Genomic DNA, 16,617 nt, shown 5'->3' on the forward strand with positions numbered 1-16,617 from the left:
GTCCTGGAAGGTCCTCCTTCTCCTGACCTACTTGATCACTCAACCCCTTTGCTTCTAGCACCTCCCAGCTCGACCCTTCTGCAGACTGCTCTTCAGTGTTCCACCACCAGGATCTAAGTTGTTATCTTCTGTGTCCGGGGGGGGGGGGGGGAGGCTCTTGGACAGGCTCCCACCACTCTTCCTTATCCAGCCAGTCTCTGACAGCATACAAGGTACCAAAAAATGTGCAGCAATGGCAGGAAAACCACAATGACATCAGTAAGGGAAGTATTAGTACTGCTCTATTCTGCCTTGGAGTACTGTGTCCAGTTGTGGGCACCACAGTTTAAGAATGATATTGATAAACTGGAACATGTGCAGAGGAGGGTGACTGAAATGATAAAGAGTCTTGAAACCAAGCCTTATGAGGAACAATTAAGAGAGTTTGGTATGTTTAGTGTGGAGAACACTGAACATCTTCATATACCTAAATGGCTGCCACGTGGAATATGGAGCAAGCTTGTTTTCTCCTGCTCAGGAGGGTAGGACTCAAACCAATGGATTTGAGTTACAAGAAAGGAGATTCTGACAAAACATCTGGAAGAACTTTCTGACAGTAAGAGCAGAGATTGGATAGCCATCTGTCAGGGATTCTTTACCGTGATTCCTGCACTACAGGAGTTGGGCCAGATGACCCTTTGGGTCCCTTCCAACTCTAAGATTCTATGATTCCATGATTCCAATCCAAATCCTCTTCACACACAGTTCACAACCATGCAATCAAGAGGAGCTCACATCATCACCCTTGTCAAAGGCCTGCTGCAATAGAGCAGTAAGGAGGGCAATGACTGGTATATACACAACATCAGGGTAAAGGACTCAGATATCTCTAATCCTAACCCAAATACCAGCAGCAGCAGTCTCCAAAAAGCCAGGAAAAACACCAGAGCCAGATGGGAAAGGAAGGACCACCATTTGTATTCAACCTTATATGTAGCGGCAGGGGAGTGTGTGTATTTATTTTTAACACTTGTCTGTTTGCAAGCATTAATAAGATTTAATTACACTGCACCCTGATTCACCACAACTCGGCTTTAGAATGATTTCATCCTACTGAAACCAATAGGGCTAAATAAATTCACACCCAAATATATCACCTGAACTGAGGTGTGGATGAAAGAAACTTGCAAAATTATCTCCCCTAGGCTCTTTGGTATTGTGACAAAACATCATCTCTCTTAGTCTTATTTCCAATATTCTTCTATTACTAACATTCAGTGTTGTGCCCTCTGGACATAGACACTGTGCTCTTCAGTTGAGGCTGCAGATAAAAACCCTGTCATAATAAAATTACCCAAGATGTATTAGCAAAACCACATTGCATCCACTTTGGGCTTCTGCATCAGTTATCTCCCTATTAGCTATTTTCCCAGGGAAATATTCATTTGTCTCCAATTTATATTTCCTTATATTTGGTGCTGCACTAGTTTGCACTGATACTATGCTGCTGCATTTCCAAACTTTTCACCATCTTCCTGCAGTATTTAATCACACAACTGTGGCTTTGATTACTTTTCACACTTCCTTGTTTGTTCATGTTGCCCTTCTGTCCATTTCTAGCACATTTATTGCGAAGTATCAAGGAAAAGATTCAGACCTTCAGTATTCTCCTTTAGTATGCTTTCTGTTTCATCTCCATCAATGTAACTTTCCTAGTGACAATTCCCACTGGATTCCCCTTTTAGCAAGTGTCCCCCGCCCCCAAGACCTTTCCAGTTCCCTGTAAACTATTTTTGTGGGCCAAGAGAGATGCAGAAAAGAAAGTCAGGGTCAGGTGGGGTGGAGCTGGTAAACTGTCAAAGTCAATCATGGACAAGCACTACACTGCCCCACATAGAATTCCACAAGTTGCCAAATTTAGAAGTTTGGGGGTAGAGAGACAGGCAGTCCAAGAAGGCATGCAGTGTGGATATGCCTTATCTGTGCATTGTAATGCTCCTCTAAGCAGCATTTGTTTAATTAAAACTGGCTCCGTTCTCAGCCCAAAGAAAATGGGGGATTCATTGGGTCCTGCCCATGACATGGACCAATGGCAGGAAGAGGCTCTCAGCATTGTGGTGTCCTACATTCTCCATGCAGGATTGGAAGAAAGAAAAGCACAATTATGGTGGCACTAAGGGGGAAAGACAGTCAGCAGCCACCGACAAGACAACAACTGATACAGCCCCATATCCTAAATGAGATATAAATGTTTTTGGCCTATCAGGTTTTTCCTCCTTTCATTGACACAGCACAGCTTGAAAACCTTACTCCAAGAAGCAGCTTCCAGGAAAGCAAAGACTGAAACTGAGGTGCCCTCCTAGGACTAGGTGAAATGCCCCACCAGCTCACATTTGGGAACAATTTCAGAACAGAGGCAAAGGGTTTATTTCAGATTGGGTGGATGTGTTTTTCAACCAGTCCATAAACATGCTACATGACATTATAATTAAATGCCAAATTATTCAACACATTATTCCTTTCCTTGGCAAAGATAGAAATGACAGCAAATTTAACACTGATTGAACACTAGAACAAATATGTAAGTCCTAGTTTTGCTAATTTGGGGCAAACTCTGCACAAACAACCACTAAAGGGCCAGCTGTTCCTTTCAACAGCAGCTTAAAGCCAAGTGCTGGAAGGAAACTAGCTAAATGGATGCTGGCAGCTGAGGGGCAAGGAAGCCATTTCTGACTGTTGGAGGCAATCTATTACAGTACTTGATGGACAAAGCATAAGGGATGCAGTGTGCATGTAATCTGATCTTGATTGCTCAGTTAAGCAAAGAGTACACATGCTGCAGGCAGCAGCACAGGACTCTTGGTGAAAACACAGTCCTGAAGGAAGGAGCCTTTGAGTCATGAAGGGGGGGAAATAGCCAGTTGAGAAGCTGTGGGCTACTCTACTTTCAGTGTTCAACAAGCTCCATTTATTTATCTCATCTATATCCTTCCTTCTGTGATGGAACTCACGGCAGCATTCATAGGAATCCCAGGCACTGAGCAGGCTTCAGTTTCATGACTATGCCATCTCAGCATGGTCATAATCAATAAGATAGATCAAGCAAGCCTTGTATATATTTGTGAAAATGAGATCTGAAAAGATTATGACATTTGGAGGGAGCACAAAAAACAAACCTTCACTAAGGAATCTGGTTGCCCTTTTGGAAAGGACTTAAATCATTTAACTTCACAACATTTAATAAAACATGCAGTTAAAAATAAGGTGTATCCTGCCTTTAAATCCTTTGCATTTAAAGAAAAAGCAGCTCTGTAGACAAATATATCATTCCCCCGATAGTTTTCTTTGGTTCTTGTTAAGATCCATAGATCACAGATATGTGAATTATGAGCCCAGTTGCAGTAAGCCTTGAGTCACCGTGGTAGGGGCATAGGAAACAATAAATGACATTGCAACCTTTTTTGGGATCGAAATGGCCACCACTTTTATTGAAACCTCACCAAAGCCTCACCAGGCCATCCTCTCAGTCCTTAGATCAACTAGGTAGCAAACAACAATGGCTAAAGAGCAAGTTAAAATGGGACATAGGCACTGAAAAAATTGCCAGGAGAGTTATTTCACTGGGAAGAAGAGGAAGAATGCTCCAGCCATTGTGCTTTCTCTCCCTACATCCCACCTTAAAACTACTTTACAGTTTCACTGACATGTCATACCTTGTCATTGTTCCTCAGAATTAGTGGCACTTCATACATCTCACAAGGGTCATAATTCTGGAAAATCACTTCTGATGGGAATGGTTGAAACAGAGACTGGTCCAGATCAACAGAAGAGAACTGAAGACGACACAAAAGGATGCATGTAAATGCTGCCTGGCAGTCAGCGGACTGGGAAGCAGGACAGGCCAGCGCCACTCAGAGCGGAGCCATCCTGCCCCAAAGGAAAGGTACAACTTCAGGCATTCCGGGAAGTGTAGCATGCCATTCTAGTAGTATTCCAACAGACCTATTACATGGGTTAGTTAGTCCTGTTTTCTCTGGTTATGCCTCAGTGCTATTGTGTACCACCATCTCCTGCTCAGCCTTGATAGGTTCAGCTCTTCCAGGCTGTTTAACCAGGCAACATATCATCAGTCTGCTGCTGCTGGCAAATTACCAACTTCAGAACCAAAGCCCATGCATGTTCACTCAGCAGCAAGTCACCCTGTGTTCAATATTATTATTATTATTATTATTATTATTATTATTATTATTATACCATGGCCATCTGTCTGGGTTTCCCCGGCCACTCTGGGCAGCTCCCAACAGAACACTAAAAACAGAATAAAACTTCAAACATTAAAAACTTCCCGAAACAGGGCTGCCTTCAGAGGAAAGTGTTCATAGAATTGTTAGTTTTAATGATTCAGCTCTAGGACTTATAGGAGTAAATGAGAATAATTACCTTAAATAAACAGTAATTGGAGTTATACACTGGATAGTAATTTAAGAAACTAGCCCGTAATATTTATCCTAGGCTGCAACAAGCATAGTCTGTTGCGGCTGCCTCTCTTAATGAAACCAGTCCTTGGTAGCCCTGGGCCTAGACTTGCCAATGAAGGAGCTGTTACCAGTGGCAGGATGGCCAAGTGAAGAACGCCAGTCAGACAACTCAACCTTATGCATCTTTACACAGAAAGCAGCCCTACTGATTTCAACAGGCCTATTCCCAAGTTTGTTGGCACCTGTCTGTTTCAAGAGAAAATGGAGTGCACCTCCAGGAGTGAGGTCAAACCACTGAAGAATCACAGCCTGCTGTAGCTGCAGAGACACGTAACTCGTAACTCCTGCTTTCTGTGTTGTTTTTGCTGCTTTAGCAACACCAAAGTGACCTCTCAGGGGTGCAGTGTGTATGAAGATCCTAGGCTGCCCAGACGACCAGATCCCCATCTCAGCCTTGTTGATGTGGTCCAAAGGATAGCAGAGCAATACATCAGCTTGGCTGCAGAAGTTGCCGGAAACAGGCGTATAAGACGCCACCCAACCATGTTAGGGACTCCACTTCAGATTTGTGTAGGGTTTACTCCTCTCAAAGATGTCCCACAAGGCAGTGGGTATGGATTTTTCCTTGGGGTTTACATCCAAAGACTTTCTCACAAATGAGTATAGCTGCAAGGCAGCATAGGTTTAGGATCAATTTTCCTTCTCCTAGATGGGCTACCATCCCGGGTTGATAAGCCCCATCTGCCCCTGAAGTAGGCTACAATAATCCTATGCACACTTACAGTATTAGAGGGTAAGTTCCATGCAATGCAGCTGGACTGACTTTCAAGTAAACTAGCACAAGATCTGGTCATGTTTATGCTCTTTCAGTTCACAAGTTAGTATTAGTGAGGCAAAGCTTTGCTAAGTTCAAGGTACATTTCACTGGTTTTTACCATAGTGACCAAATCAACCCTCAGCATAAAGGCATGCCACTGGTCTCTTTCAGCATCATGTCAGAGACATGAGAAAAAAGAACTACCAGTCTTGTTGGTGGCTGTGAATAGGAAGGTTGTGGCAATTTTTTGGAAGGAGCAAGCAAAACTGATATTAAATCAAACGTACAAGAATGTATGGACTACCAGTTTTTAACATATAGTGTTAAAAATAGGTAAGCAAAGGCACTGGACACCCATAGAAAACTTTGGTCAGACATTTTTGGATGATGGCACTAGACCCCTCTTGGGACTGCAAATCTATGGGCTGAACAACTAGATCAGCATTCCCCAACTTTGGGCCTGCCGCTCCTATCAACCAGCAAGTATATAATTATGTTAATGTGTTAAGTTACAAATAGGGGTGAATAGGGGTGAAAGTGGAAGAGATACCTTCTGGTGTGAAGTTTCGCTCATGTCCAGAAGCTGCACAATTCGAGGCCGGCGCACCTCATGGGTGTTTGCCAGCCTCTGTTCCGTTGTCAGAGTCATTGCTTTCAGGAAGGCAGATGGAGTCAACTGCAGTTGAAAACAAAGACCACATAAATGCCTGAGTTAAGAAAGGCTTTCCTTGTTAAGCACTTCTGATTAATATGTGTTCACTGCTGCCAAGGGAATCCTAGACCTCCATTAATTTTCCTGCTGAAACATTTAAAATTCAGGATGCAGGACTTCCATTCTACCTATCTTAAAGGAACTCTTACTGGAAATGGCACCTGCTTGCAAGATTTTCAGATGTCTGCATGGTTTCTCTCTTGTGCTGAACAAAGACAGCAGTTAAGGCACAATGTAATTAAATTCCATTGCTATTTTATTGTGGGTTTTTGGTAGGGCTAATTTCTCTAGGTGCTTAAAGGGCAAGGGCAGATTCAATGACTTGGCCAGGTATTAGATCAGCTGAGCGCAAGCAAACATACTGGGGCATGCTTCTTTTCTTCTTTGACCAGTTTTGGGATGTGAGGTACCACCACCTTGCTTTGAAATTCTTCTGAGAACTTGTGGGGACCCATGGATTTCTGGACTCGGTCTGTTAGCATCTTTGATTAATCTGTCAGAACCTCTGGAATAACAACAACAAAAAACTTGGTTTAAACAGTGAGAAAAAAGTCTCCTGGAATTCACAGTTCTGCTTGAGTTTCATTCCTGACTATCATTGAACTGAGAATGGCTGCTAATTATTTCCCTTCAAAAATATATCAATATGAAACTCAAAGTGGAAATTAGTAGAGAAGCAGTCTCAAGATCTGATATTCTCATTTACATGGATTTTTGTTTCTCTGTATTCCAACAAGAGAATTGTCAGCCTCCCATTACCCAGTTATCACTCCCTTTTGTGTGTGATGTGTAACGGGTACCTTGAGTCCCCCTTTCCAATCAGAGGATGACATGGTGTGGCTGCATCTCTCACTCCAGCTGAGTCGCTGCTGCATACTGAAACAGAGAGGGGAGACTGCAAGGTTGGTGCTGTGCAAATGTGCTAATAGGAGTGTCAGAACAGTTCTACCAGCACATTAGCATCACACTGACCTTGTCCTCACTGCTCCCATCTCCCTCTTCATCCTGGTATGCAGTGGTGACTTCATTGGAGGGAGGCCAGATGACCCGCCCAGTCCTACCATGCTATCTGCTAATGGACAGGACTGTTTATTTGGATCAGAACAGCACCTGGTTGTTTTAAGATGCAGCAGGCAATGCACCACCCTTGCAAGTTTCTATCTGCATGTAGGAGCATCTTACTTGAAAGTGCTCGTGGGCTCCTAACTGAGCTCTTACTCATGCTAACTCATGTGTGTAATGGTTTCTGTGATTTTAGGTATTGTTTGTTTTTTCATAAACCCTATGACAGAGATGCAGTAGAAGCTAATAAACAAAAACAAGAAGACCAGAGCGTAGGGGAAATCAATTTACTTAATACAGTTTCAAAGGGAAGTGGTCAGGGAGCTGTACCTTAAAATGGAGGATCTGTAAAACAGAAATCACTGGTTGAACATTGGTATCTGCACCCTCACAGAACAGAAGGAAAGTGAGAAAACTGTAACATTTCTAACTTAATGATTTAATGTAGCCTTTGCCAACATGGTTCAAGATCTTCGCCCAGAGACACTGTACAGGTAAAAAGCCATTCACCTCTGTTCAAGTTCAAACAGATGTTTGGGGCCTAGTGAGTGAAATGTTGGGTCCTGGTGGAGTGAAATTTGGAGCTTGTAATGGGGTCACTGCTACTACTAGAAAACCACCTTTGTGCGCCAGTGTCACACACACTCCGAAACTTATCCTTGTGAAGGGATGGAGGAACAAATGGCAGGGAAGGCTTACTGGAAAGGTCTTGTGGACCTCTCCTTAGCTGGACTGTAATTTCCTGCCACGATTCATAGGAGTTACAGTTTTCTAGGCCTCCCAATTCAATGAATAAACCAAAAAGCCTAGAAAACAAGTTCACTGCACCCAAGCAGGAAGTATGGTCAGTACATCCTCAAGGTTGTTCAAAAAGATGCTTGTTGGAACAGGGAGCGGGCAGGCTTGAAACGTTGGAGTGATCTCTATGTTTTTTTTAAAAGCTTTCTCCTAGAAAGCTGGGGGGGGGGCAATCCAATGCAAGCTGGGGGAGCTCACTCATCATCACTACTATTGGTGCACTGAATCAACATGCCAAACTCCTGAGAAATATTCTGTCTGGAAGTATCTGTACATTAATCTGCTACGAAAAACTGGCTTCCATAAATTATTTGCTGCCCTTGTACAGATAATGTAACCAATTTCATCTCAATGGCCAATATACAAGAATCTACTGTCCTGCTGTCTTCATATTCCCCCCCCCCCCACACACACACACATATCATCAAACACAGACTGGAAATACTTTACACTAGGTAAAAAAAATTGCTTATTATTCACTGCATAATCTTAAATATTATATTTCTGCAAGCACAGATTCCAAAGCACACTTGCAAGTTACAGTGTGGGGAGGCCCCTTTAAAGACCACAAAATGGAGCCCTGGAATTATATCCTGTATACTCCAGCAACAGGAGAAGAATCCAGTTGAAGCTGGCATGGTTGCGAGTGAATTCAGATCATCATCTCTCAGCCTAACCAACCTGATGTTGTAAGGACAGGGAGGAGGCAGTAGAGAACTGTATAGGCCACTCTAAGCTCATTTCAGGAGGGATGGGATATAACTACATAATAAAAAATACATAAGAAAAGAAATGCTATTTTTAGTGAGTAGGCTCATTTGGGAGGAAGGCATATGGTTATCTATGGCAGCTGACAATTTAAAAGGCAAACAGCAAGCTTCTTACCTGCCTGATTTTGACACTTTCTCTTTCCTGTCTGTAAGAACTGAAAGACTGTGATCTATCTGAGGGCTCTGTAGGAACTTGAAAGCATAGCGGATGGCATTTCAAAAAGACATTGGTAGCAATATTCCACTGTAGCACCTTTGCCTCCTGCTATATCCAATAATACAGATGCTCAACTGCGTGTGACCCCGAAATGTGCATCCCAGCTCCAACAGATCTCTCCTTTCATGTTCTGCTTCCATTTCAAATCTTTCAACATGAAGGTATCAGTGCTTACATCTCCTCTGTCCCCTCCCTCTTTATATGGTAGAGGGCTCAGAAGTGAGACACAGGGAGGTAAGGTGGAGGTGAATGAACTCCTACCTAGAGGCACTTAAGAAGCTATAAGAAGACCTGACTCCTTCATGGCCTGAGTTAGATCCAGCTACTCAGCCCAGTTCCCTTGCATGCCTCAGGGCTGTTGCACACTAGACAAGGAGCAAAAGTGCAGCAGGGAGGAGGAGGCAGGCAGAACACTTAGCTCCAGAGGGTCACCATGTAATTTTTGCTCCTGATATTAAACCTGAATGTGATTTATTCTGGGAAACTTCTGTAAGCTGCTTTGAAAGTCTCTTGTAACATATACATAAGAACATAAGAGCCTGCTGGATGAGCTAATGGTCCATCCAGTCCAGCATTCTGTTCTCACAGTTGCCTGTGAAGCCTGCAAGTAGGACCTGAGCACAAGAGGCTTTTAATGTTTAATAGATTATTGTGTTTTATTTTTCTGTTGGAAGCCGCCCAGAGTGGCTGGGGAAACCCAGCCAGATGGGTGGGGTATAAATAATAAATTATTATTATTATTATTATTATTATTAAGAGTACTTTCCCCATCTGTGGTTTCCAGCAACTGGTCTTCAGAAGCATTAATGCCTCTGACCATGGAGGCAGAGCATAACTATCATGGGTAGTAGCCATTCATAGCCCCATGTTGAGTCCCATGTTGGCCAAGTTTCCGGCATTACAGGGGGTTGGACTAGATGACCCTTGTGGTCCCTTCAAACTCTACAATTCTACGATTCTATGATTCTTAAGCCATCCAATTTGGTGGCCATCACTGCCTCCTGTGGAAGGGAGTTCCATAGTTCAACTATGCACTGTGTGAGGCTAAAGAGCAAGCTATAGGTATTCTTAATAAATAATAGCTTATACTTATAGCCCTGTGCTTTCAAATCCACAATAACTCCCTATAACAACCTGCAATTGGTTTCTCATATGAACATAGGAAGCTGCCTTATACCGAGTCAAACCGTTGGGTCTATCTAGCTCTGCAATCTCTACTTACTGGCAGCCATGGCTCTGCAGGGTTTAAGGCAGGGGCCATTCCTAGCCCTACCTGCAGATGCTGTGGGGACGTGGGATCTACTGCATGCAAAGCACATGCTCTTGTGGTGCCACTCCATCTTTCTGAGGCAGCTGCCTCCTCCGTTGCTACTTCCTAGAGCCCAGTAGGCCACCCCTCACTGTGGCCCTTCCCTCTAACACTGAAGCTTTTCATCCCTGCTCCATGCATGCGTTCAAAGCCCGGGCCTAATCAACCCTCTCCCCACACCAAAAGTTCCTTGAGTGCAATTGCCAGGTACCAGTCCAAGCAAGGACATGAGCAAGGAGGTCTCCGAGGACATTGAGCAGGTGCCCCAGAGCCCAGCAGCCCATCCTCAGCCATTCCAGACCAAGAGAGCAGACAAAGGCTGGCTGAGCACTTACTTGCCTGGTCCTGCTGCTGCCGCTGCTGCTGCTGCCTCCAGAGCAGCTCCACAACTTCTAGGCCTTCTTTCTCCCTCCCGGCCTGTGGCTGTTACTCTGGTTCCCATAGCAACAGGGCCTTCCCTCTGGCAGGGCTCATACACAGAACTTGGTCGGCAAGGCCTTCCAGCGCCATGGCAACTGCTGGCTGGCAGGCAAGCCTAGCCATTAGCCCCAGGGAGTGAGAGGAGGAAGACTAGAAACGCCTTAAAGCAACACTGGACTGGCTGGGGTTTCTAATTTCTTTTCGAATTGTTATTTGTTCTTCTTGCTCTGACCAGGACACCAGTATTGACTGGGGAAGTTGGGCCACAGCAAGCCTGCAAAGCCACTCATTTCCCTGCTCTCCACACCAATCCAGCATAGTGTGCTACAAGGGTGACCTCACCAGTTTTGGCAGTGGCTAAAAGAACAAAACAAAAAATAAAATAAAATAAATACATTGTACCGGTGAGGATGCAAACTAATTCCCCCTCAGTGCTGCCCATGGTGTACTGCAGCACCAGCAGGTATCTATAGGTGAAAGACATTTCTGACAAAGGTAATGAAGAGTCCAATATGCCAGAAATACAAGTTTTTGCTGGATTAGGTGCAGCCTGTGAGCCAAACCTTCTGGAGGCCAACACAGTTTGCCATTGTCTCAAGTGTAATGGGAGTCAAACTCTCTGTTCTAGTCCTCTCTAGAGGCTTTCACATCAAATTTCCCATTACCTAATAGGGTCCTATAAAGGTAGATTGTGGGTTTTGGATAGTGTATTGAGGCTATCAGATCCTCTAATAAGGCTGTCAGATCCTTTCAGAGACACTTGGAACCTGTGGGGCATAAAGAGAAATAAAATGGTACCACAACTGAAATTACTGTCATTTTGCTGCAGGGAGGAGGTTGAACTGATCTTCTCTCTCTCTCTCTCTCTCTCTCTAATCATTTTTAATAGTTTTCCAATAAGAACATCCAATTAACAAGTCCATCAAATCATAATCAAATTAAAAATAATAAAATAAAATAAAAAACAGCCAAATTACAATCCAAAGTATTTTTTATTTATTTATTTATTTATTTATTTATTTATTTATTTATTTATTTATTGGGATTCTCATACTCTGGACCTCTGAAGTATATCTCCTATATTTTCATTTCTGCCTTCTTCTTCTTGTTCTCATATTTTCCACATTTCGATCTTAACGCTTTAAAGTTCCCCATCCCTGGCTGTGTGATTCTCAATCATGTCAGAGATCATATATCCTTTCATTCATCGGGTACAGTTTTATTTATGTATATATATATATATATCTTTTCAAATGTCAATTTGCTAGCGCAGCTTTTCCCGATTTCATTCCGATCTTCCAATCCGGGCTGTTGTCCAAGCCTGTCGTTTGAAGTTTAATGACGCAGTAACTCCCAAGTTGTTAAATTGTTACTGTTCATGATAAATTCCCAATGTTAAGTTGTTAAGCATACTGTTTGTAATATTGCAATGTAAATGAACTGTATTCCACCGATGTAAGTCATTTGGCGATCGATCAGTTTTGCCGGAGATCACACAACCCCCCCCTCTGTGCCCTAGAAGGGGGTTGCTAGACATCTACTTAGCCTTCTCTCTCGCTCATAATGAAGAAATTCTGCAAACAGATGCACTGTATGTTGTCCCAAATTGTTATCTCAAGTCATTACAAAGTCAGCTAGCAAGTATTTCCCACTTCCCTCGAAAAAGGGAGGAATTCTCATTTTTCCGTGCTGCGTCATACTAACAAGCGTCATCTTGTTTCTTCTTTTATCTTTATCAAGTCTAAGCAAAGCTGCACAGCTGAATACTTAATTATAAATAGAAGTCCATCTGTACTCCGTGTTTTTTTTTTAAAAAAAAAGGTTTCTTAATGAGGCTTAGCATAGAAAAACAATTGTAGGTATAGAGAAGAAGAAGAAAGAACGTACCAATCACTTCTGTAAATCCAAACACCATAATGAGAATATCTTTGAAGTCTGAGCTTAAACACCAGGGACTGTGCAATTCTGCAGATTTTTCCTCAATCTTCTTCGGTCCAGACTATGTCTGTTTATTGTCCGAATCTAATTATTTTATGAAACAGATATTTCCGGCTTGTGAGAGTGACTTCAGAGAGTGCCAGCCTTGCCGTGCTCTAGGATCTAGCATCCTTGCCACTTGCACCTTGCATCTTGATGCCAGCTGACAAATCTCGGGCGATCTATGGGTCTACGAGACAATCCTCCCCCACCCTGGGGAGTCTGCCAGGGTTAATTACCCCCATATCAATCCTGAATTACTGGCACGGCTGAGGTCGGATCATGTGGGAGTCAGCCATTTCTCACCACTGGAAACAGGAAGCGAACTGATCTTCTCTATAACGCAGTATTCAGGAATTCACAGGCCTATGCAGAGCTTGTCTGAGACCTGAGAAGATCCATAATAGAGAAGATCCATTTTGGGGTACCAAATTTTGATCTTGCACAGGGCACCATATTATGAAAGATTACCAAAGTCCACCCCTGCCAAATGATTCAGTTTAATCTCCAAAGCAATGGGGAGGATGGGCTACACATATGCAGCCCAACAACATCATAGTACCCTCCGCAATAGGAGGATCCATGAGAAGGTGTTCACAGTTTTCACACAAGGCAACAGGGGCTTCAGATTGTGTTGTAAAAATGTAATATGGCTTATAACCATTCTACCAAAAGGTGCTTTCAGGACACCAAATAATTTACCAACAATATAAAGTCGACAATGTCCGTACAATGACAAAAAAATACATCTGCAGAAGGCAATGAATGCACTTTATGGCTGTGTGTGAGACAGAGACTGAGGCTCTGAGCTGAGGCTCCAATACTTTGGCCACCTCATGAGAAGAGAAGACTCCTTGGAAAAGACCCTGATGTTGGGAAAGATGGAGGGCACTAGGAGAAGGGGACGACAGAGGATGAGATGGTTGGACAGTGTTCTTGAAGCTACGAACATGAGTTTGACCAAACTGCAGGAGGCAGTGGAAGACAGGAGTGCCTGGCGTGCTATGGTCCATGGGGTCACAAAGAGTCGGACACGACTAAACGACTAAACAACAACGGGACAGAGACAGAGAGAGTGCATGCAAGCATAGACAATCTTCGCAGAAGGAACGAATAACTTCTCAACACTATCACACTTCATTTGTGGTTTTGGTTCAGTAGCAGACAAGCAATTTGACCTCTTCCTTATCTGACTAGAGTAGCATTAGCAGCATATTATTAATTCCATGGTAAAAAAAAATCTCACACTGAGCACAGTGATTTAAAAAACGGTGTTTGAATGAAAAAGTAAAGAGATTAAGGTGAGAAGATTTTCGTCTAGCAGCATCAAGGATAACATTTTCAACTTTTGGGTAAATGTAGGACCCAGCAATGTTTTCTGTGTCTCAGGAGAGAGAAAGAGAGAGATGGGGACTTGGGTGTCACTCATCAGGCTCAGTATAGTCTACACCAGGCATCCCCAAACTGCAGCCCTCCAGATATTTTGGCCTACAACTCCCATGATCCCTAGCTAACAGAACCAGTGGTCGGGGGAGATGGGAATTGTAGTCCAAAACATCTGGAGGGCCAAAGTTTGGGGATGCCTGGTCTACACTGACTGGCAGCAGCTTGCTAGGCTTTCAGACAGGGGTCTCTGTCAGCCCTACGTGGAGATACAGTACCAGGGATTGAACCTGGGACTTTTTGCAGGCAAAAGATGCTCTACTCTTGCAATGTTCATTGACTGCATTATTAAGATCAGTAGTAGCAGCAGTAGCAGCAGCAACAACAACAACAGTAGTCGTAAAGGGGGATGAAATTACATTGAGTCCTACTTTTGAGTCTCAGGAGTGATTATTCTAATCTAGTTCCTTGTGTCTTAACTTGAATATTTCACCAGGCTTAAGGTTCTTGCTCCAGTGTATTGGCTTTCCACTCCTTCCTATTTGCAAATGTTGTTAAGGTGATGGTTTACAAACACGGTTTCAGGTTCTCCAGTCTGGAGTGTTTCTGTGTGGCACAAGGGATATGCAATCTGCTCCCAGGAAATGATATTACATAATAGGTCACTGACAGAGTTCATGGTAAGAATTTTAGAGTTACAAGAGCAAGAACATTGTATTTGTGCATCCTGTTTAGTCAGGTCAAGCTTCCTGGATCACAATATGAACCGTGGGCTAAATGCAGGAGTGCCATTCCCCCTGCATGTCAGGCTGCTGGTCTTGATGTCATTGATCAGCTCTGGAAGTAATGTCACCAAAGTCAAAATGTCTCCTAGGTCAACTGCTCCTACCGAGATCAATGTATGGAAAAGCTTTTGGGTGTTGCAGTGGTAATTATACCAGCTTCACTTATGCTGAACAGGTTATATGTGAAAGTATTATCTGATTAATGTTTCAGGATATACTGTCTATCACAGCTAGCCACATATAACTTTGGCCATGTCTGTATCATTTGTACATTGTGCATTTGACCTGCCATCCCGTTTTGCACTGAAGTTTTTGGGAAATTGGTGCAAATATGGCACAACATATAACAATGGTTGCAGCTGCTCTTTGGTCTACCTCTTGAGCCCATGGTTGTTGTGGCCAGCCCTGCCACTGAAAGAATGTACATGTTCACAGCTTTGAGATTACACCATGCAACAAAATGAAAGCACAAAATATATAATAAAACAAAAAGTTGGATGGCAGAGTGTATTGTCAGACTCAACTCCCGCCTAGCATGATAGAAACTATTCTGGAGCTGTCAAGCAACCTTTTAGAGCAAAACTGTGTTTGCCCCAGGCTGTCTAAAATAATCTCTTTGTTTCGTGTAACCAAACCTTGCCATATAGTGACCCAAATCCACATGCTTTTCTCAAAGAGTGAATGTCTTTGCTAATAAAAGATGAGCAAAAATGCACTGTTAAGTGCTTCCCCACTTAGCTGAACAGTGAGAATTCCAGGGCAGCACTAAAGGCTTTCATTTCCTTTGGATGGAAGGACATAGGAGACTTAAGAGATGGTATACAATGCTATTTCTACTCAGAGTAGACCAGCTGAAGTTAATAGACATCAGTAACTTGTTGTTGTTTAGTCGTGTCCGACTCTTCATGACCCCATGGACCAGAGCACGCCAGGCACTCCTGTCTTCCACTGCCTCCCGCAGTTTGGTCAGACTCATGTTGGTGGCTTCGAGAACACTGTCCAACCATCTTGTCCTCTGTCTGTCGGCCCCTTCTCCTTGATCTTTCCCAACATCAGGGTCTTTTCCAGTGAGTCTTCTCTTCTCATGAGGTGGCCAAAGTATTGGAGCCTCAGCTTCAGGATCTGTCCTTCCAGTGAGCACTCGGGGCTGATTTCCTTCAGAATGGATAGGTTTGATCTTCTTTCAGTCCATGGGACTCTCAAGAGTCTCCTCCAGCACCATAATTCAAAAGCATCAATCAATCAGTAACTTAGGTTCCTTAATTTCGGTGGGGCTGCTCTGAATAGACTTTGTTAAACACTCCCACGTCTTTGTAATATTTATTTTATGGAGAAATATATACATAGCGAAGTAAAACAAGTACTACAGCAGACAGCACTATGGCTAATCCTGCTTCAGGTTTCCAATGCAACATTGTGGACTCCCATAGACTTATCCCATTGCCCAGTTACATAAGCACAGTCAGAGCAGGTCCACAATAACTCATGGAAACTTGGCTGCACTTTAAGCATGTTTAAAGAAAATGTTCCCTAACTCGTTTTGGCTTATAAGAGGAAATGTGGTTGGGGAAAATTAACAAACACAGACTAGTTTAGTTTCTGGATACCAAATGGACAGTTTATAGTCTTTTCCATTGTTCACTTCTGGGTTTTTAATCTTTCCAGGGGAGAAAGATTAAAAAGAAAGAAAGAGTAGTCTTTCAATTTTTTATTCATTTTTTAAAAAAAATCTTTTTGTAAAATGCTTTGGGGTGTTTTTTTTTACCATAAAGTAAAAAAGATTTTACTACCAAGTGTATAAATTTTAGGAATTAAAAAATAAATTAATAACAATAAAATTAATATGTATAAAGCAGTGTCCCAACTAGATAAACAGATATTAAGACGTTGTTGTTGTTGTTGTTGTTGTT

At 42.9% G+C, this 16,617-nt stretch overlaps 1 protein-coding gene across 2 annotated transcripts in view; it reads right to left on the reverse strand.

The window, feature by feature from the left end:
• The window catches only part of HYDIN (HYDIN axonemal central pair apparatus protein), a 148,887-nt gene extending 138,297 nt beyond the window's left edge, over positions 1–10,590 (reverse strand). For both annotated transcript variants that reach the window (XM_060275918.2, XM_060275916.2), the window contains exons 1-4: positions 10,478–10,590; positions 6,349–6,491; positions 5,825–5,950; positions 3,693–3,812 (exon numbers count right to left, since the gene is read on the reverse strand). In XM_060275918.2, coding sequence (XP_060131901.2) covers positions 3,693–3,812; positions 5,825–5,950; positions 6,349–6,468 — 366 coding nt within the window. In that variant the 5' untranslated portion in view covers positions 6,469–6,491; positions 10,478–10,590. The remainder of the gene's footprint in view (positions 1–3,692; positions 3,813–5,824; positions 5,951–6,348; positions 6,492–10,477) is intronic.
• Between the last annotated feature and the right edge of the window lie 6,027 nt (positions 10,591–16,617).

Source organism: Zootoca vivipara, chromosome 6 (genome assembly GCF_965207765.1).
Source record: "Zootoca vivipara chromosome 6, rZooViv2.hap1.1, whole genome shotgun sequence".
NCBI classification, from domain to species: domain Eukaryota; kingdom Metazoa; phylum Chordata; class Lepidosauria; order Squamata; family Lacertidae; genus Zootoca; species Zootoca vivipara.